This window comes from Vigna radiata, chromosome 10 (assembly GCF_000741045.1).
Source record: "Vigna radiata var. radiata cultivar VC1973A chromosome 10, Vradiata_ver6, whole genome shotgun sequence".
Taxonomy (NCBI): Eukaryota; Viridiplantae; Streptophyta; class Magnoliopsida; order Fabales; family Fabaceae; genus Vigna; species Vigna radiata.
The window spans coordinates 14,711,080-14,732,405 of record NC_028360.1 but is presented as its reverse complement, the minus strand read 5'-3'; the positions used below and the strand labels follow the sequence as shown (position 1 = coordinate 14,732,405).

Sequence of the window (21,326 nt, the reverse complement as noted above, 5' to 3'; positions counted from 1 at the left end):
GTGTGGGGGTGGCACGACTTCAATAGATGAAGTCGTGCAACCCCCACACGACTTCACTTTTTCTATTTTTAATTTTTTTTATTTCGTTCTAAACCATTAAATTTTTTTTTTTAAATCTTTGATAATCGATTACAGCTCAAAGTAATCGATTACCATGTTCAGAAGTCGTTTTTGGGTGGCACGACTTCATTACTGTTCATGTGAACAGTGTGAAGTCGTGCAGGAGTGGCACGACTTCTCTTTTGGAAGTCGTATGGGGGTGACACGACTTCTCTTTGACTTTGAATTTACCCATATTGGTAATATAGGAGGCAAATTTGCTTACCGGGGTTAAAAAACCACTTTTTTACATTGATTATAACTAGAACATTTATACAAAGTTCTTTTCTTTATTACAAAATTGTCATTTATTTTCTATATCTAGTGAATTAAAGCTAATATAATATATTATTATAAAAAGATTTTTATTTTTTTCACTAGTGGTATTTAGAAAATAATGAATCTTGTGCATGATTGAATGATTCAGTTGAAGATTCAAATTTGGTTGAAGCAGTGAGAGGGGTTGATTTAACTAATTATAAGACAAACATGTATTGAAAAGGTTTTGCCTAGAGAAGCTTCAATATTGATGATAAAACCATAATTAGTGTCTACATCCACACATTTTTGTAGTCTATTATTGTACCAAAAATATCTCAATAATTGTGGAATGACTTCGTGGTGGTAACATATTCATCACTTTCATCAAGTTACATCAATTTCCTTTAAAAACTTGAGTTCTTCTTACATTCACAAATGTATACTTTTCAAATTTTTTATTGCCGAGCAATATAGCTAATTAGTTGTATATCTTTAAATGTAATTAATATATATAACTTTTATAATTTAATTCAGAAAAACTATTAACATATATGCTGGTACAAAATTTGTTGAAAATTTTCAAAAGAAATATAAGAGAATTTTAACACTAATTAATTGTGAATTAACATCAAAATAGACTATATTTAATATAACAAAAATCTTAATACAAATTATGTTATTTCTATATTATGGTAGATAAAACACGGACCAAACAGCAAAAATGTGTGTTAAATGATTTATCTTAATAGCTAGTAGTAATATCATATGAATTTGCTTTGAACATCCCAACATATACTCCACCGAATGCGCATAGGCCAATTGCCTAGGCAAGTTATTCTCAAGAAAATTTATATATCCCAATTATCAGAACAAATTAAATAATATGTTATAGTAAAACTATTCTTGTACTTGTTTATGCATCTTATTTTTATTTGTACTTAGTTATTTTATTTTATTTTTTTAAAATATCAGACAAAAAGCATGAAACAAGGGTAGTAGAAGATCTGAGGCAGGAGATGTGGTAGCCCTCAAATGATAATTCGTGATAGGGTCCACGAATGTACACAAATTATTGAGGGAAATTAAGCGCCAAATAATTTTATTTTTCTTTTACCAAGCTTATGAAGAACAAATGTGACACCTAGAATCTTCACTTCTTTTCCATTATTTCTTGCTGTTCTTTTTCCCAAGTAGTTATTGTCTCTTTTTATTTTGGTCTATCGTTGTTAGTGTCAAAATTTGATATTAGGAACATAATTTGAAACTTCCAATAATGTTATGTAATTATGACGAGTTTTGAAAATTTTCTTGTGTATATCTTTCTGGTGTCCGTACCATCCATAAAATTAGGCCATTTGGCCAAGTTACGTAACAATCCAATAAATCATTATAGCTTTAGGCTTAGTATAAATAGATGCGCGCATGAAGTTCATTGTTCACTCCACACCACACAACTAAGACACAAACTATACAAACACAATTCATCATACACTTCAAAATCTTCTCCTCAAACTCTGAGCTTTCTTTTGCAAAGGAGTTATAGCTAGCAAAACAATGGATCAAAACCAAAGCAAGTATCAGGTTTTGAGGGAATATTTCAATAATAGACAGTTTTTGAAAAGAACTTTGCAGTTTGTTCTCTCAGTTTCTGTGTTTTCTGTTTTTGTTTGGTACTCTTCTGGCTTTTCCATACACCCTCAGTCCTTCAATGCCTACTTCTCCACGTGCCTTTTCTCCATGTTCACTCACACCCTCGACAGAAAATACATGTTCCTCGTTTGTAACGGAATCCTTGCATTTGTAGCCAAGATGTCACTCATGAACTCTTCAGATTCGGACTTTGACCTGTCAGAGACAAAAACAACAGTTTCTGACATGGTAGTTGCTCCTCTGGTGGTTGAAGAACAACAGGGGCAAGAGGAATACAGTGAAGAAGTTTCAGAAGACGAAGAGCAAGAACAAGACACCAAAACCGAAGGAAGAGAAAGTGAAGGTTACATTACTGAAGAGGAGATCAAAGAAGGAGAATCAGATAGCGAGGTTGAGATGGCACTAGATGATGAACTTGCAGAAACAACTACTACAACAAACAATGAAGAGTTATTAAATACTGATGAACTGAACAGAAAGTTTGAAGAGTTCATAAGGAAAATGAAAGAAGAGATAAGAATTGAAGCTCAAAGACAGCTTATTGCAGTTTAATTAGTGCATTGATAAAATAAAAGAAGACAAAGAATAAAGTGCTTCAGTCTGTTTCAAATAACTAGAGTTTATTGAAACTTAGTCACTTTTGTTTGCATGTTTTCCATCTTTTAAGCTTCTTTCCTTTTCAGTACGCAGAATTTCTGTCATGTCGTTTTTCAATGGTGTTGCGTTCAATCTTAGCCCCATAACCTGATCGTACTTCTATATTCCTCTCGTCTTATTGTCTTTCTTTAAAGAGAAATAAAAGAAGAAAAACGACCATGTTACAGTAACTTTTAATAATTTTTTTAATTTCTTAAAATGTAAAGACACTTTATATATGTAGTTAAATAATCAACCAAATTTTAAAATGATATCAAATTAAAATTGTGATCGTGGGAATTTGCAGCAGTTAATCCAATCCAATTACTTCTGTGAGATTCTGCAATTTTCTCTCAATGTAGTAAATACGTAATACAATTTAGCAATGTCTAATTTTCTTTTTCTTTCCTATTATGCAGTTTGTCGAAGTAACAGCCCTTTCAGCCAGAATAGACATGTTATTTGTCGTTTATTAGTTTTTATATCAGTATTGTTGTCAATTCTTTCTCGGTCAACAACGTTTCTATTTGGGGAAGATTATCTAAGTTTTCGTAGCCATTTTGATCAACAAATGTTTTCATTTCAAAGCTTTAATTGTTTATAGTTTATACAATCCTTTTCTTCAATTTAATAAATTTGTTCTTTCAGTCTTTACATAAAGAGAGTCATAATAAAAACAATCATATATTACCAGACTGAATATTTAAAGCACTAATTGTAAAAAAAAAAAGTTAAATTCTTTAATTTAATTTTTCAAGATTGGATTTATTTTCATAAGAATAGTGTTTGATTTTTTTATAACTAAAATTTAGTGAAATTTTAGATGTTTTTCCATAAAGAAATATTTTATATTTCCCACACTTCAAGTCTTCAGAAGGATTAGTGATATTTAATAATTTGGTGACAAAAGATAATTAACATTATGATAACCATTAAATTTTTAGGAGGCTAGGTTGGTTATTAATATTTTTAAACGATGTGGTAACACCCACAATTTTACAAGATTAAATTGATATATATATATATATATATATTATTTATTTATTTATTTTCTACAAAAAGACCGAAATCTCTTTTAAAAAACAAAATGAGTTGCTATATTAATATAATTTTCTAAAACATCCTTAAAATTTTTAATAAATGTCTCAATATATTGAAACGCATAATAAATTGCAAACAATAATTTTGTAGCAGTACAATGAACATTTGAAAAAATCAACCTTTGTTTTGTGACCAAAAATCATGGACAGGGTCACTATACTCACCCTCTAGCAGGGAGGGACCCTCTTTTGAATATGAGGAGTTGATGGATCGAACGAATCACGTCAAAATATCATGCCAAAACATTGAACTGTTCACTCTTAAAAGGAGAAATCTAGAAAGGTCAGGGACACTTGCATGATGAGGGTGAAGCCATGCAACTTAAGAACACAAAACCAATTATACTTGTTGGCACATGTTCAACAAATGAAATTATGGAAGCCTGCGACATAATTGCCTACAGCATGGATCAGTACAGCAACGATCTCTCACAAAATAACATCTCTGTCGAAAACTTGGTCTGAGAAAAATGACATTTGATTGTAAAAAGACAAATGCACAACTCAAGCCCTGTGTTCATTCATTAATCATTCAAGTGGGTCCAAATATTTAGCCAAGAAGATGGGAGGAAAAATAATAATTGAAGAGAATGTGGCCACTACTGGTTCATCATCTCACATACAATTAACTAGATCAACTTAAAGAAGCTAAGCTCATATTACATTATATCAATTAACAGAAAAAAGATATGAAAACACAAATATTAGGTATTGTCCAGTTGGTTGACAAAGATATTGTTAAGGGATATGGCGTCTCAAGCAGGCAACTGTTCTCAACATTTTCGTCTATTAACAGTTGTAACAGTACCATATTGCGGCATTAAGATTCTCTTTTGCCGCAATAGTAAGTGCGCCTTTTAGCAATTTCTCTCGGCATAATGAACTTTCTTTGTTGCATGATTACTTGTCCAGGAGAAAACAAAGTTGTAGGCACTAATGCAACACATAATATCTGAAGAATGTACATGTAGCATAGCTGAAAGTGATTTTGACATTTTCATTTCATCACTTCCTGTGCATGCATTCTTTACTTGCTTCTTTTCATTGTATTGTGATGTACATTGGTTGCAAACTTGCAAGTATAAACAACTAAACATTCAAACTAGTTGGCTGGTGAAACTGACATGTTCATGCTCAAGCAGACTCCATCAGCCTCAGGGAGATTTCTAACCTCGTTAAGAATCCTATTAAGTTCTTTCGTCAGTTCTTTACGCACATAGTCAGATCGCTCCTTTGTAATTGATGATTCTTGAAATAAAGTTTCAGCCAGAGACTGATATTCTTGAAACCATTCCCCTCCAACACCTTGATTATTATTATTATCATCAACAACAAGTAATGAGCATTCCCGCCTCCATCTACCTAAAAAGTACTTATCAGGTAACTGAAAGTAGTTCTTTATTACAAATACCCGAAGAGCATGCCTGCACAGTATCCCTGAGGATTCAAATTCCTTGCAAGAACAATGTATCTGATCATCTTCAACCAACCATATTACAAGCCGTTCTCCGTTCATCCTTTTGAAATGCCGCACAATATATGATCCATTGGCCATTTCGGATGCAGCATATTGCATTGCTAGCATCAGCTCTTGCTGCAAGGCATTAAAAGCGAAAGGAGTGAGAATACTCCGCGCATGCTCTTCAATCGGTATGCAAGTTTTGAGCTGAATATATTGAGTCTCCTTAAATGCTTGATGTTGAAAACTTGCAGAAATGCCAACCTGCAAGCATAAGAATGACAAGTAGAAGAAAATCATTAGAATTGTTGGGTACAAATAAAGTCCCACATCAGCAAAAATGAAAGATGGACATTAGTTTATACACACATAAAATACCTCCATTGATAAGAGGCCCTTTAGAGTAATACCAACAGCAAATCCGTAAGGACTTGGCCCAAAGCGAACAATATCTTATCAATGTGAAGACTTATGTGTATGTGTGAGTGTGGAACTGTTAGGTTCCTTTGTTCAAGGAACCGAACAACAGCTTCCAGTTCTCACACACACTCGACAATAATCAAACAGTAAGCAAAGATAAAGGAATATGTATGAATGTGTGATTCTATTTCCTCTCTAATGTATAGAAAAGGAAATACAAGTATCACTATCTTTCCCCCAAGGAAGGCTCCCTTCCTCCACTGGCCAAGAGGTCCAGTCTCAATACCCAAAATAATTTCTGATATCCTCTCTCCCTAATCTGTTTGTTATTTATATTCCCTCTCTCTCTTCTAACAACTTAACCACCTTCTCCCGCTACTTATTTCATCCCTTTTTTACCCCTTCTCATGTAAACCTTTAATTGCCTAACAGGAACTCCTCCCTACAAGAATGACCAGGGAGCATCTAGGCTAGTGCAAGCATACAAGACAAGATACTTCTCGCAAACATACCTGCTCAAAAAAGCTACGCAAACACGTATGAGCAGAGAAAATTCCTTTCAAAAATGCATCTACAGACTTTGAGTAAGTTATTGTTGCCATTCGAGCCAGAAAGTAACCTCTTACATAGGCTTGTGCCCAGGATGCCCGAACAGTATATAGTAAATCAGCATGTCTATCTGAACCAAGTCCAAACACAGAAATCATCTGGCTCCACTGAAGTTCAAATTCTTCTGTATTCTCAATGTGAAATAAGGCATCGAACTCAGATTTAAATTCTGCATACCGAGAACCCAGAGTAGGAGAAAACCAACAGGGTACCTTGTGTAGAATATTCCATTGAGGGACAACATGTTTAGTTCCTGGAAATTCACTTATAATCGCATCTCTAAGTCCCGGGTCTAGATCAGTTAGAATAGTTTGTGGACATCTTCCTCTCATGAACCTGACAAAAGTCTGTATTGAGGAATAATCACCATAAGAGAAATTTTACAAAAGAACAAGTAAAATCTTATCTTATACAGAGGATGCTAGTAGTAAACCTGTAATGCCCATGAGAAGGATTGCGGTGTTTCATCCTGCAACAAAACACAACCATAAAAAATAGTTCTACCATAGCTATCAATACCAAACCATACTCCAAAAAGCAATCCATAAGTGACCGATCTATAAGATGTATCAAAATAAACAACATCGCCAAACATAGCATTTACATTAACTGAGTCGCCATATGACCAAGCTACATTTTCAACCTTATCATTCCCATCCACAGTAAAATCATACACAAACTCATCATCCGCTTCTTTCATAACTTTGCACGCCTCAAGAAGTTCCAAAACATCATTTTCTCTTTTCTCACTGAGCAATGCCTCATTCTCTAGAACAACCTTTTTTCGGTTTTGAACAAAATTCCTCACATCCCTTTCCAAGAAAGGCAGCTGCCCCCCCTGAATCCCCTTTTCCTGTTCCAGCATTTTCACTATCCGATGAATTGGAAACCCTGCCTTGGAGAGCAAGAGTATACGCTCTTGATCAGCCTCATGAATTTTACGATAGGCGGGCAAAAGACGCACTTGATCATCTTCCAAAAGTTCATGATTGTGCACATTACTAAACTGCACAACAAACCACTGGGAAACCCCTTCTACAACCTCCTTGGATAGGTACATCTTTGCATCACATCCACACCTCACAGATTTCCTATCTCTATGGTGTTCTCCATTAGGCTTCTTCTTCACCGGGGCAAAGCCGGACCGGTAGCAAACGAAGTCACGCTTGTAAGTCCCCAACTGCGGGCTAATTCTAGACCTTTCCTTCCTAATAGAGAACCCATTCTTCCTAGCAAAGTTGCCATAATACTCAAAAGCATCATCATCACTCTTAAAAACCATTCCAACATAGGGAGTAATCATAGCCCCGGACGATGCCTTCTCTTCCTTCACCAATTCAGGTGCCGCAGAACCCTCTTCAGAATCACCCTCATATGTAATATAACACTTCCAATCTCCACAAGGACATTGTTGCCTCCGAACACATAGGTTTTTAGAAGGTATGGACGTCATTTGAATGGAGTGTTGGAATTATACAGTTTCAAACCTTGAAGAGACCCGGAAACATTTAGTGTTAAAAAACAAACCAAAAACCTTAACATGAGCAGAAAATGAAGAAAATCGAAGAATGGGCAAGGTAAATAATAACCAAAAAAAAAAGACTTTTTTTCTTATACCGAAAAATTCCCAAAGCAGATATTGAAATTGGCAAGATAAAGAGGTTTTAGGCTGACAGAAAGAGAAGCTTGGAAATATTGGTACCAAGGGAAATGGAAAACTTGGTTGAAAGCAAAGACACAGGTTTTAAGAAAATTAATGAAAGTGACATACCACAGAGTGAGGAGTGCAAAGAACTTAAACCCTTGTTCTCTGGTTCATCGTCTTCCCAAAACATGTTATTGTTTTTGACAATGCCGAGAATTCCACCAAAAAGAAAAGAAATTAAATTTGGGATTTTCATTTTGGGCTAGTTTGTTTATTGGGTCTCCACAATAAGGATTTTAAGGCCTCGGCCCACAGAGCGTTTTGAGGTGATACAATAAAATTCAATTTTGTTAAAAGGAAAATAAAGGAAAATTCAATTGAAACTCATCATTCTAACCTTCAATAAAAATTGAAATTTCATCTCTTTTTTACATGCTGCATTTATATGACGATTATAAGTGGCAAGAACTATTGAGATTAAATGTATGTTTCAATTAAAAAAATAACACTTGTTAACTAGTATCTATGTTGTATCTAAGTCTTGTTTAGTGCTAAACTGTTTGTTTGGGAGTTAAGACAATGATTGATATACGCTGCTGATTAATTTTTAATTTAGAAGTTGCTCAAAAGGGCGGAAAAAGTGTTGCTCTTTTGGGATAATGTGATAGAATTTCTCAAGGGTGCAAAACAGATATCAAGTTCCTTTCTGGATAAGTTGATGTATAAGATGCAACTTTCTCTGGTTCTCATTCTTGTGCCTATGGGTTGTAATGTCCTTATGTCTGCATCTCTTAGAACCTCTTGCTATGGTTCTTATGGACCAAAAAAGATGTTATGGCATAAAGTTTTATATGCATTGTAAAGTAATTTTACCTCCTGAGATAAAAAGTCAGATTACAGGTTTTGAAAATTACTAGGGATTAGATATACAAGTGATGCCACCGACTGTAGAAGATTAAAGAAACAATATTCTCTATGCATGTTTTCTTAGTCAGTTCAAATGCATTTACTGGTTAAAATTTTCTCTATACCAGACATAAAATTTTACCTGAGATAAAATTATATCAGACAGTAAAAGCATTGATTTCTTGAATGATATAGAGTTTATATTTTTGAATTTTCCAATAACTTCAACACAAGTTTATAGAGTCACATGTTCTTAACTATCAGAGAGTCACAATATATCACTCATGTACAGATTAGGTGATGCATTAGTTCTTCAACAATCTAGATTACAGTCATATATATGACCTATTTGAACTATCAATACAATAAGTCCAAAGTAAGCTATCTGACCCTGAGAAAGTTAAACAGAAAGTGAACTATAATAAATATAGCTTATTAAAAAGTTACTGAAAATGTTAATGAAGTTATCAAATAGGACCATTTGTAAATTACATTAAAGTGTAAAAAATCAGTTGTTGGTATATTATATTATATTCTCATGTGTTAATCTGCAGTTATTGCTCTTTTAGTCTGCTAGATTTTTGTGACTCTGTTAGGGGGGAAGCAAATAGCATGTGAGTGCTTGGGCTCTCACCCAATTCAGTAGGGACAAACCCAGGCAACCATCAATTCAGTCACTAAAGGGAAGGAGAATAAAGGTAAGTGGGCACATTATGATACGCATGAGCAAAGTAAATGACAAACACCATTAATTAGCTACGCATACTTGTTACCAACCACAGAAAACAATTCACATATTTTCATTTATTAACTTCAGAATCTAATGAAGTTTATCCTAACGTAGACATGTTCTTGGTTTTGACACAAATGTGGCACACATTTGCATCGGAAAATCAGGTCCCTTACACAATGCATACATGAAGTATAAAATATCTCTGGATGGATATCAATGTTCCAAAATGTATCTGTAAGTATCATCTATATTTATACATTTTAGATCAAGACATCTTAAATATAGGTTTTATAATATTAGTATGCTCGGTTTATAATAGTTTAACTGAAGCCGTTTGGACTTATTTTCATACAAATACTTGGCTTGTTTGGTTTAGACACTTTCAAACTCAAATTTGTAATAAAACACATATAGCTGATGAAAATCATGACACACATCTTTTCCAGAAGTATACTCTTGTTTATTTTCGTTCTTGTTGTTGCAACAAATTTAAGCACATTGGATAAACAAAATACTCATTTCAGTAGCTATTCGATGACAAAGATCATGACATATTATACTTGAACACAGATTTTATTCACTTGAAAGTTTCTAAGCCCATCTGAACTAAGTCTGAAATTGGTACGGCCTTCATTCACTAAGAAGTGTTTGAGCCTCATGAATATGTTCTGCCCTTCCTGCTACATAATCCAATATTCCTTCACCCACCTTTTCACCATGATCTTCAGTTGAGAGTTTTGAAATGCCTCCGAAGGCTATTATTGCTACCAAGAAGAAAGTAGTGGAAGCGAACAAAGGCCAAAAGTATGCCAGAATGGTGAGAAAGTGTGGAGCAGCATACAACACCAAAGAGAAGGATAATAAAACGACTATTGTTATGGTTATGTGATGTCTATATTGTTTAAGCTTTTCTGATATATCCATACCTGAGAAAGAGAGAGAAAAGAGGAGAAAAGATGGGAAAGGAGGGTGAAGAAAAAGAGGTTGGTGGAGAGGGATGGTGTGTTGTGGTTATGTATCCTATAACAAGTTTAGTGTTGGCAAGCATTATATATCTGAAGAGATTCTACTTTGGAAATAATGGTCTCAATGATTTTCAAAAGTTTGCTTGACCCATTTGCCATTTCTTTATTAAATGACACATATGTTTCCTAAACTCTCCTCCATTAATAAGTGGACTTAAATAGATAGAGTAAAAATTCACATTCCATCTTGAATATTATATTTGGTTTCTATCCAACTATCATGGTTAAGTTGACAACACTCTTTGAACTGGTAAAAATGGTCTGAATTTGATTTTTCACAGAGCATACATATCTAAGAAATAGAAAAAGCCTACAAGTAAGGCTAAGTCTGAAATTGACGATTAGTTCTGCAAAATCCCACTGAAGAACCAATAAGATCAGTTTTTATAAAGTTTATCTTGTTATGTGTAACTTTTGTTTCATAGTATAATTTGATGAGTGGAAGAACTACGGTAATATAGATAAATGAGACGAGAAGCTTAACTATGAAATAAGAGAAGGAAGAGGGTATTATATATTCTAACATCAAATCCATTTACATCAGAGTGATGACTCTAATGGACGGCCAGGACGGGGGAAGGGATAAGCCTTTCAATAATTGTTCTAAAGAACAATTTGAGAAGGGCACATTAGTCACTAAAATAAGGTGATCAAATGCTTTTGGTATAGATTCTTTGTTAAATTCCTGATGGGTCGGTTTGTGGGTCCTTTTTCGAAGTGGATGCTGAAGATTACCAATATCTTCTTATTCTTCTCTTTGGTGATGTATATCAAAGAACACACACATATTATATTAATCCATGAACAATTGAGAATCATTGATATTTCAAATGAGATTTATGCATATAATGCTATGATGATATGGAAAAAACTGAACAAAATAATATGTTAAAGACATTTTGATTGAGAAGATAGGCATCTGAGTTTGAGTTTAAGGTAAGGGGTAACCTTCAACCTCATAGGGGAGATGAAAATTGTGACTAAGTTTGAGGTAGGACGTAATCTTCAACCTAATGAATCAGACAACGACAAGAGGTAAAAGTCAATTAACAATAAATCGTAATCCTCTTTTTTTTTTTTACTTGTGTTGTGTGGGTTTGAAATTTTGTTAATGTTGTTTTGTTGGAAAGAACCCTAAGCCCACCAAAGATTAATTTGCTTTGATTACACGTAATCTCTCAGTCCATTCATCAAACTTGGGTTTAATATCGTTATCCGTTGCATCATGCAGAAGTGGACATTCAAGGATGATTCAGAAAGTAAAAATGGGCTCAAATCAGCAAAAGCCCATTTCTTAATGAATTTTTCCACTTTTCAATGTAGTTTCTAGATTTAATAATAATAATAGCAATTGCATCAGTTTCTAGATTTCATAACAATAATAGAAGTTGCACGTGTTTCTTGTAGGGTCTCTTCAAAGGATAGATAAAAGAAATTCAAAAGTAGTGAAATTTATATAAAATTTCTAATTCAAAATTTAAAAAAGTAATTTTTAATGGATTTTCACTTTTTAATAATAACATTTCAATAATTTCAGACAATAAATTTATCGATTTTCCTTTGCTCAAAATTTTATATGTATGAATATTTAACATCGCATAAAACATTACCTGTAATTCCAATTAAGACATTTTTTCATTATGAATTTCTCTCATTGTTAACTTTGTTTAGAAGAATATGTAATGTTGTGTGTTAATTTACCCCTTTAATTTTCACTCAAGGAAAATGTAGGAGCATCTGAATAATAATAGTTGATGATAAGATAAACGTCCCTTTCTATAACTACCATTATATATATCTCATATATTATAGGTATAATAAATAGAGCTAAAAGTTCAATAGGTCTTGTATAACAACCACTTTATTATTAGCCAGAAATGAACATACATTCTAAAGTTTACGATAATTCTTAAACACTGTTCAACTTATTCAAGTACACCATCTGTTATCTGTTCAAACATTTCTAAAATAAAAATATATATAAATAATTACAATTAGGCCTTAAAAAGCATTTTTGTCCTATAGCTATTTTTCCATCCCTATAAAATATGAAAAAGATTTGATAGTGCGAGTAAACTATATATGTCTACTTCTAAATTATTATTATTATTATTATTATCTACTGAAAAGGTTATCTTTACATTTGAGCAATCTCAAAAGCTAATTAATTCTGATGAATTCTTAAATTAGAGATTTATTTTGTAAGAGTTAATATTGATATTGCAAACCTACCAATTGAAAGCAATAAAAAAACATATGGCATTAAGTGAACCACAACAACTATAGGAACCCTGTTCTTTCACATCATTATCCCACCCTTTTTAGCAACACACGAATTCAACCCTCTTAATCTTCCATTTTTGTTCATTGGGCTTTCATTGTGTCGCCCTTGGTTGTTGGTGAAGCCCTACATTTGTTGTCTCCATCCAAACAAAAAAGATAAACCAAAACAAAATCTATATATATTTGCCTTTCACATGGTCTGCAGAGGAACCGTAATTATTTTTTTTTTCTTTTTTTTACTTTACTTAATTATTATACTTTTAAGCTAAGATGAGAGCTTCTCTGAATATTAATCCAAATTCATTTATTCTTCGAAGCCACTTTAATTACTTGGTCGCTTTCATTTCTTTTCTTAATTCAAATGAATGATTTTCATTTCACCAAGTAAAACAAAACTGATCTCAGAACGGTTTTAGCGCTGAAGCAATACAATAGTCTAAAGTGATATCCTTCCATTGACACAGATATCAGAGGATACGACAACTTACACACACAATACAACATTCATATTTCTGTTCATCTATTACAAACATACAATTTTTATTATTCAAATATTTGAGACCGAAGCAAAATGTGTCAGCAGAGAAAGAATAATAGAAAGGAAATCAAATTGCAACACCAACTAATGCACAACTTGGTATTCACCGATATGATTGAACCTCAAGGTTACTCATCACTGGTGAATATTGGTTAAACATTGCCGACAATAACGTGCTCAATTGCCACTGGTCCACTTCTCCTGCTGGCTGTAATCTACCCTTTCCAATTCCCAAGACTAACTTCATCAATCTTGCTTTTAAACTTTATATCAAGTACATACTACAAATTTTCGTACTCAAACTTTTCACAGTGTCACTTCTCATAAAACTCTACAGTAAATTCGTCAACTTTTATAACACTTGTTTTAAGAACTCTAGTTTTCACAGCTCCATCTGTGTTGTGATTAAAGGTAAGATCAAGTTATAATATTTGAGTGAACTAATATAATACTGTAAGATGGAATTATACTTAATCCTTCTACCATAATAAGGAAAACATAAAGAAGGTAACCGTTGCTGTCAAGCTAGAATTAAGGAGAAGCTAAAGTAGAAGCAGGCTTATGCATTTCATTTGTCAAGTTTAGTTTGCTTCAGTGCAGGGTAAGCTCATTCCTCGCTTTGCGGTCAATTGATTTCTTATACGAATACACTTTTTTTATCTTTTTCCTTCTCTCATTATTATTACTATTACTATTATTATTATTATTATTATTATGTGCCACCCTTTTAAAATCATCTTTTGTTGTTGTTGTTTTAGGATTAAACCTCAAGCAGTGCACTTGTCAGCATAGGTAAAAAAAGCAAAGCACACAAAAGAATTATAAATAGGCAGTGAGCAAGCCCCGTTTTTTGTTGAAGAAAGGGTATACGTGTGAGGCTTTGGGCGCAGCAGAAAGAGGAGAATGGTGGCGAGCGAAGAGTTTTACTGTGGGGAAGAACTTCCTCTTGTCCAACCAGATCCTGTGAGGTTACAGATTGATCGTTTCAAAAACCAGCTCACAGGTTCATATCATAAATCTCAGAGTCTTTTGTGTGTGTGTGTGTGTATATATATATATATATATATATATATATATATATATTATATCACTTTATCTGCTTCACCATTACTCCTCTTAACTTGGTTTTTCATAGTCTTATCATCTTCCCGTATGCCAAAAAGCAGAGGGAATGACTGTTGTGTGTGTGTGTTTGAACTATAGCAGACCATGATTTGGATAATTCTCATCATCTACTTACAACAAAAGAGATAAAACCAAGTGTTTATGTTTTACGTGACACGGTATACTCATTAAAGAGAATGCTATGCAAAAGCTTCTAAACACTGCTTTATTAATTAGATCACTGTCTATAAACTTTAATGCAATGGCTAATTTTCACCTGAAAAAATAAATTTACAGTTTAATTTATAATTAATCACTTAATGCAACTTCAGTTTTGACTAGGTTAAAATAATTTCTCAATATGTTTGTACAGAATTTTTTTTAGGATATAATATACTGTTCCTTCATAAGACACTGTTTTGCTCGAGTCATATATATATATGACAAAACTTTAAGAATTGAACTAATATACAGTAAATTTGGTGCGAAAATTTATATATGTTCTTCTTCTACTTTAAATATTCATTGAAAAATTTATCCACTAATGTAGATAAAGTTGACATTCAAAATTGATTTTAATTAAAAATAAATTCGATTGAATTGTTTTGTTTTCTTATTGAGCGAGCATAGACAATGATAATACAAATTAGTTTTAACTTATAATTCCTTAAAAATGACTTTTCTTATATGATATTGTTAAGGTAAATTAATAATGTAAATATAATATTATAAATAAATTTTATCAAGGTTAAATTAGATTTAAAATTTATTTTTTAACACGATATTAAAATTATAAATTAGAGATTATTTTAGTAAAATTTATTGTTGTTGGATTATTCTATTTATATGATCATTTATATTAGTGTTTAGTATCATATTTTATATGTGTATACTTGGATATTAACAAATTTATAATATACAAGTAAATAATACTTTAAGGTTAGTTTAATAAAGTTGAATTAAATTTAAAATGAATTTTTTAATATAAAATTATCTTTTTTAAGTGTGTCTGTGAATAATATTTTACTGAACGTAGAAGTAATAAAATGTAGCTTTCACGTTAAGAGAGTGAAAACTAAATTTAGAACGAAAGCACAACACATGCAGAACATTAAAGAGGTTGGGTATGTTTTTGGAAATAAGTTGGGAAGAGGTTGAATGCATGTTGAGACAAACAAAGCTTTATTACTTTTTTAAGTTTAACATATACACACGTTCACACCCTCCAAGCTGGAGTTTTGGTTCCTCCATCCTTAAACAAACACTAACTTTAACTAACTTTTACTGTAACTTTTATTCTTCATTTCTTTTTTAATTAACTATATATATTATTATACAAATTATGCATTATTTACACTGTTTTCTTATTTTCAAACTTTCTTATCAAGATTATCACAACAATGCTACTTCCTTCTGTTCATAATTTCAAAAAAAAAATAAGGTCAAAATAGTTATCAGTGAGAGACAAAAAAATATAAATTAACAGAATAAAAAAACTTTTTTACCATAATCCTATAACAAATTATGAGATTTTTTTTTTATCTTAAAAATCATTCTAGCGGTATTTTGCAATTAAATAATAATATAAAATAGCATTAAACTATATAACTAAACATAAAGTAAAACAATTACGACATCTTTAAAAAGTTATAAAAAAATATGTACTTTACATCTCTACAGTTTTTACAAGATTAGGCAAAGGAAAACAATTACGATATTTTGCTTTCTAAGTTAGGAGAATTTCTTCATTTGAAACTCTATCTTCTTTTATTCTCTTAGTTTATGAACATTGTGGTTGAATAGTTTCATCATATAGTATTAATTTCTTGAAATAGGAGTCTTAAAAAATTAAGTTTAATGTCTTAATAGTTTTTTATTTTCGTCCAGAATCTCAAATAGGTCCTTCTTTTTCAACGTTTCAATTGAGTTATTATTTTCTTAAAATTGAATCAAATATGACATTTCCGTCAAATCGAGATGACGCCGTTAAAAAGAGTACGTTGACCGTGTAGTTTTTTGTTACGTGACATTGAAAATATGACTGAATTGTAGTTTTTTAATTTTTGAATTAAGAAATGAAGTATACTCTGTATATTTCATTTTTTAATTCAAAAATTAAAAGAAAGTACAATTCAGTCACATTTTTAATGTTACACAATAAAAAATTACACTCTCAGTGGTGTTATCTCAATTTGACGGAAAGATCCTATTTGATTAAATTTTACAAAAATAAGACTCAATTGAAACATCGAAAAAGAAATGACCTATTTGAAATTCTGAATGAAAATAGACACGTATTGAAACATTAAACCAAAAAATTACTAACAAGGGAACAATAAAAAGTATATACGTTTGTTTAGTTACATGTCAAAAAATAATTTAAGTATATTTTCACTAAATTTTGTATTTTTTTTAAAGTGGGAAAAAACTTTCTTTCTCTTGTAAAATTGATTTATCTCCGTTAGAAAACTCTAAATAAATATTATTTATAGTATATAAAAGAATAAAGATTAATCAATACAGGTGGGGTTTTAAAAATTAAAAAGGATATTTTTTTCAATGAGAACAATTTAAAATAGGATGTTGAAATTAAGTACACTAATAACGTAACTTTTTTTACAGTAAATCACGTTAAACATGCATTTGGAAAATACAAAGAAGTACATTATTTCCGATCTGTCTTCCAACCACAAGTCCAAAATTTACATTTTCGCTGCCACTGTTAGATTCCGTTACCGTTTGAAACTATTTAAAAAGTTTAATATTGATAGAAGTTATGTAACGAAGTTTCATTGTATGCTAATTATAATGTCTCAAGAAACGAAGAATAAATTATTATAATTAATTTCTTTTTTATCTGTTTTATTTAAATCTGCATTTCATCAATAAAATTATGCAGAAAAGGCCAAGGAACTAGCAACTTGTCAAAGTGAAATCAAGGTCTTGAAGGCAACTGAAGCTAAAAAGGACAAGGCCATAGAAGAGGTATTAATTTTAAATTAAATGAAAAGGCAATCATCAATTTGTTAATTTTATAATAATTATTTTAAAATGATAGCTAATTCTGATTAGTTGATTCATTCAGATAATTGTTTTAGATCGATCTAGCCATTCTCACTCTTCATTGAACTGATTCAGTTGCACTACTTGTTTATAACTCTGTCACTAAACAATGGCTGCAATTATCATTATTTAATTGCAGCTGAGAAATGAAGTGAGTAAGCTGGAAGAGAGACTTAGACTTACTCAAGATCATCTTAAACACAAGGTACTAATATCACTTGAAACTTGGAACCGTGTTAAACAGTGGTAAATTCTAAAAATGCATATGCCTCAATTTTATGCAGAAGCTAGAAATCAAGAAACTGACAGAGGAAAAGAAGGATGCATTGGCAGCACAATATGCTGCAGAAGCCACTCTTAGAAGGTTACACGCAGATCAAAAGGAAGATGATTTTGTTTCTCTTGAAAGTGTCATTACTCCTCTTGAGGCTGAGATTAAGATGTTTAGGAATGAGGTTGTAATAATTCAATTTCCACCAAAGAGGCTCTTGCAAGGACTCCATTCTAACATTCATTTTGCATTCAGATTGCAGCTCTCCAAGAAGATAAGAAAGCTTTGGAACGGCTCACAAAGTCAAAAGAGGCAGCGTTGCTTGAAGCAGAGAAGATTTTAAGAACTGCACTGGAGAGAGTTTTAATAGTTGAGGAAGTTCAGAATGAAAATTTTGACTTGAAGAGACAGATTGAGATCTGCCAGGCATACCTTTTATGATTCAATTATAACACGTAGTTTCTGTAGTAAGTGTAAGTGTTTGGCTAAATTACAACCTTCCATGAGCAGGAGGAGAACAAAATCTTAGAGAAAACGCATCGCCAAAAGATTTTGGAAGTTGAAAAACTTAGCCAAACCATCCATGAACTTGAGGAGGTCATCTTATCCAGTGGAGTCAATGCTAATGCTGTTCGCGATTATCAGAGACAAATTTCTGAATTGCAGGTAGACAATTCTTATGGCTGATGCCATTTTGAACACGATGAATTTCTTCATTGTGGTTGATCCTCTTAGTGACATAATTTAACACACATTTTCAGGAGGAGAAGAGGACACTGGAGAGGGAACTAGCAAGAGTAAAAGTTTCAGCCAATAGAGTTGCAACAGTTGTGGCAAATGAGTGGAAGGACGAGAATGACAAGGTCATGCCTGTCAAACAATGGTTAGAAGAGAGAAGGATAATGCAGGTATATTTTCCATAAGAATCTTCTTTGTAGCTCGTCTGGTTCTGCCTATTCAATCCAAAAATACTACTACTTCTATTAGTGACACAGCTTTTCCTTCAGTAAATCCAAGACTACGATGAACAAGAAAATAATTAAAAAGATCCCAAGTTTAATCAAGAATAAGAAAATTTCTACTCCTAACTGTACCTTAAAATGTTGAAGAACGCAACTCAAATAGGATTTTTATTGTAAGTTTTGGTGATTCGAGTGAGCAAAAGAGTTTCACAATCAAGAATGTCCATGCACATGCAGGCAGAGATGCAACGCTTGAAAGAAAAGCTGGCTATATCAGAGAGAACAGCAAAGGCGGAGTCACAATTGAAGGTAACTTTTTCCTTTCATGAATCCGTGCAGATAGAGTTTTTAGTGATAACTAATGTTATCTGGTATTTTTTTCAGGATAAACTGAAGCTGAGGTTAAAAACACTAGAAGAAGGCTTAAAGCATTTCTCAAATAGTTCAAATTCTGGGTCTGCAAAAGCAGAAAAGTCTAACATCTTAAGCTTCCTAACGACCAGTGGTGGACTGAGAAACAGATCCACATCACAGCCAAGGGGATCTACTGCTGGAAGCTCTTTGTTCCCAAAGACAAATGTAAAAAACAACATCGACAGTGTTACTGCAAACCTATTACCGAGCAGCATTCTAAGAAAGAAACGTGGTTCTGCAGAAAACTTGTTGAAGAAAGGAATATGGGCATCACTAAATAAAGTTGTTGACAGTGATGAAAAAGAAAATAAGATGCAGGTGAATGCAAGCATAAATTCAAATAAACGCAGCGATGAAAGAGAAGCAGCACAAATTAAAACCGCAGTTGAAGATGATGAAGACTCTAAAAGCAATAGCTATAATGGTAATGATTTAGGCACCAATGACGTGGTCTCAGGTTTCCTATATGATAAGCTTCAAAAAGAGGTCATCAATTTGAGGAAGTCTTGTGAAATTAAAGAGAGTAGTTTGCAAACCAAAGAAGAAGAAATAAAGGTACTAGTAATAGCCATGCCCACAACCCTACGCCTTATTATTTTAGAACTGAAGATAGGAAATATGCTTTTGTTTTCAGATGCTCACAAAGAAAGTCGATGCACTGACAAAGGCTATGGAAATAGAGTGGAAGAAAACGAAAAGGGAAGCAGCTGCTAGAGACAAGGAGGCTGCTTCAATAAAATCAGATGATAACAGGAAAATCAGACGCTCAAACTCCTCCAGAAGGTTCTGTAACTTCATCCTTTTCAATGACCAAAACCTGTATCTGTTCCTTGAGAAATTTATTGATACATTTTTATAAAAATACTGCAGGATGATGAAAGATCATTGAAGAGCCTTTACTTAGGGAAACTGAAGGCAATTTATTAATCAATGGCATCTTTGTGAATTTTCTTTATAAATAAAAAAAACAAGTATTTAGTGAGGTAGTATGTTGAAATAAAGTTCCACTGGGGAAGGCTGACTCTGTACATACTGCATACACTAAATTTAAATGGCATCCTATGAGCTGTTGTCATGAGTATTGCATACATACTACTCACGTTTGTCAAATGTACCTTTAGAGAGATGAAAATCATGAACACGTGGAAAATAATTGAGTTACATTTCTGCATTTTGTGTATCAGAAAACTTATTTGCCAAAGATTCTTGAATCCTGAATGATTTTGAGAATCATTCCAAAATGTATAAAAACTTAGTGTACGAACTACTATGACGGTAAACTCAGTTATAATTGAGCATTTAAGGATATATCTAAAAATCAGTAAGCAGAAGCAGATTATGTACTATTAGATAATAAATTAATATAGTGGATAATTTCTACTAGTACAATCTCTTAGGCAACGAAAATTGAAAAATATCTCATTCTCATTGTTAATCCAAGAACATGAACAACCGCATTCAGTACTCCTACATATTCTATGGATGAAAAACTATTTATAAGAGAAAAAAATGGATGTACGTTGCGAATCTTCTGTTTTTTCTTCCCCTGCTGCTATATTTAAAAAGTTGAGCAGGTAAAACATCCTTAATTTACTGACCAAATAAAACCTAGCATCTTTCAGAAAATTTGCAAAAACTACAAATAAACTTCACTGCACAATCTTCCCATCGTTTAGTAGTTATGCACCTCTTGAATGGTTGGCAGAGATGGAAACCATTTTTGGCACCCTCTCAACCCAGAACTTCGCTTGACACGAGCAACTCTGCGTTGGACTTGGAACTTCTTTGATCCACGTAACAGCAATTCCAATTCTTCTGCAGTCACAACAATCTTCACACTCCTAGTCTTCAGCTTTCTGTTGTTAGTCGTCCAACAAGGTACCAAAGGCATATCAGATTGCAACATGAATGGTGCAAGCTGGTAAACCTCCCCATGCTGCAGCTTCCTACGCACCACTATGTAACGCTTTTTAGAAGCAGATTTCATCCTTTCAACTGCCACTGGGGTATCAGCCTCTACTTCTTTTCCTTCACTTTGAGGATATCTGTTTTGGTTCTTTGGTTGAGAGTGGCAAGCCATAAAATTTCCCATTTTGCATACAATCAAATGAACAAGGACTCACCATTATATGGAGAGAGCTGAGTCAA

At 32.7% G+C, this 21,326-nt stretch overlaps 3 protein-coding genes across 5 annotated transcripts; 2 read left to right on the top strand and 1 right to left on the bottom strand.

Annotated features, from left to right (window-relative positions):
* Positions 1-1,813: 1,813 nt before the first annotated feature.
* On the top strand, positions 1,814-2,702 carry LOC106774882. The gene has a single exon (XM_014661907.2). It carries the CDS (start codon positions 1,915-1,917, stop codon positions 2,560-2,562), a length of 648 nt encoding a protein of 215 aa, XP_014517393.1. The 5' UTR covers positions 1,814-1,914; the 3' UTR covers positions 2,563-2,702.
* A 1,619-nt stretch (positions 2,703-4,321) lies between these two features.
* Positions 4,322-8,110, bottom strand: LOC106776262 (putative protein FAR1-RELATED SEQUENCE 10). Of its 3 annotated transcripts, XM_014663659.2 has the most exons (5): positions 8,006-8,110; positions 6,839-7,721; positions 6,668-6,703; positions 6,138-6,581; positions 4,322-5,469 (listed from the first exon to the last, which is right to left on the bottom strand). In XM_014663659.2, the coding sequence occupies exons 2-5, from the start codon at positions 7,685-7,687 to the stop codon at positions 4,849-4,851; spliced, it is 1,950 nt and encodes a 649-aa protein (XP_014519145.1). In that variant the 5' UTR covers positions 7,688-7,721; positions 8,006-8,110; the 3' UTR covers positions 4,322-4,848. The 3 variants fall into 3 exon arrangements, with proteins under 3 accessions (XP_014519145.1, XP_014519143.1, XP_014519144.1); XM_014663657.2 differs by having other exon boundaries at positions 6,668-7,721; XM_014663658.2 differs by having other exon boundaries at positions 6,252-6,581; positions 6,668-7,721.
* A 5,746-nt stretch (positions 8,111-13,856) lies between these two features.
* Positions 13,857-20,339, top strand: LOC106775113 (microtubule-associated protein 70-5). The gene is made up of 12 exons (XM_014662168.2): positions 13,857-13,965; positions 14,123-14,367; positions 17,368-17,453; positions 17,671-17,736; positions 17,816-17,986; positions 18,058-18,228; positions 18,313-18,468; positions 18,564-18,710; positions 19,002-19,073; positions 19,149-19,733; positions 19,813-19,961; positions 20,049-20,339. Exons 2-12 carry the CDS (start codon positions 14,268-14,270, stop codon positions 20,065-20,067), a joined length of 1,722 nt encoding a protein of 573 aa, XP_014517654.1. The 5' UTR covers positions 13,857-13,965; positions 14,123-14,267; the 3' UTR covers positions 20,068-20,339.
* Positions 20,340-21,326: the final 987 nt, after the last annotated feature.

Excerpts from the sequence above, each read along its gene's own strand:
- LOC106774882 (XM_014661907.2), top strand. The coding sequence starts at position 1,915 with ATGGATCAAAACCAAAGCAAGTATCAGGTTTTGAGGGAATATTTCAAT.
- LOC106776262 (XM_014663657.2), bottom strand. The coding sequence starts at position 7,687 with ATGACGTCCATACCTTCTAAAAACCTATGTGTTCGGAGGCAACAATGT. Across the intron at positions 6,582-6,667 it reads CCTTCTCATGGGCATTACAG|ACTTTTGTCAGGTTCATGAG; the intron begins GTTTACTACTAG and ends TCCTCAATACAG. Across the intron at positions 5,470-6,137 it reads TGCGTAGCTTTTTTGAGCAG|GTTGGCATTTCTGCAAGTTT; the intron begins GTATGTTTGCGA and ends TTATGCTTGCAG.
- LOC106775113 (XM_014662168.2), top strand. The coding sequence starts at position 14,268 with ATGGTGGCGAGCGAAGAGTTTTACTGTGGGGAAGAACTTCCTCTTGTC. Across the intron at positions 17,454-17,670 it reads AGGACAAGGCCATAGAAGAG|CTGAGAAATGAAGTGAGTAA; the intron begins GTATTAATTTTA and ends ATTTAATTGCAG. Across the intron at positions 17,737-17,815 it reads AAGATCATCTTAAACACAAG|AAGCTAGAAATCAAGAAACT; the intron begins GTACTAATATCA and ends AATTTTATGCAG.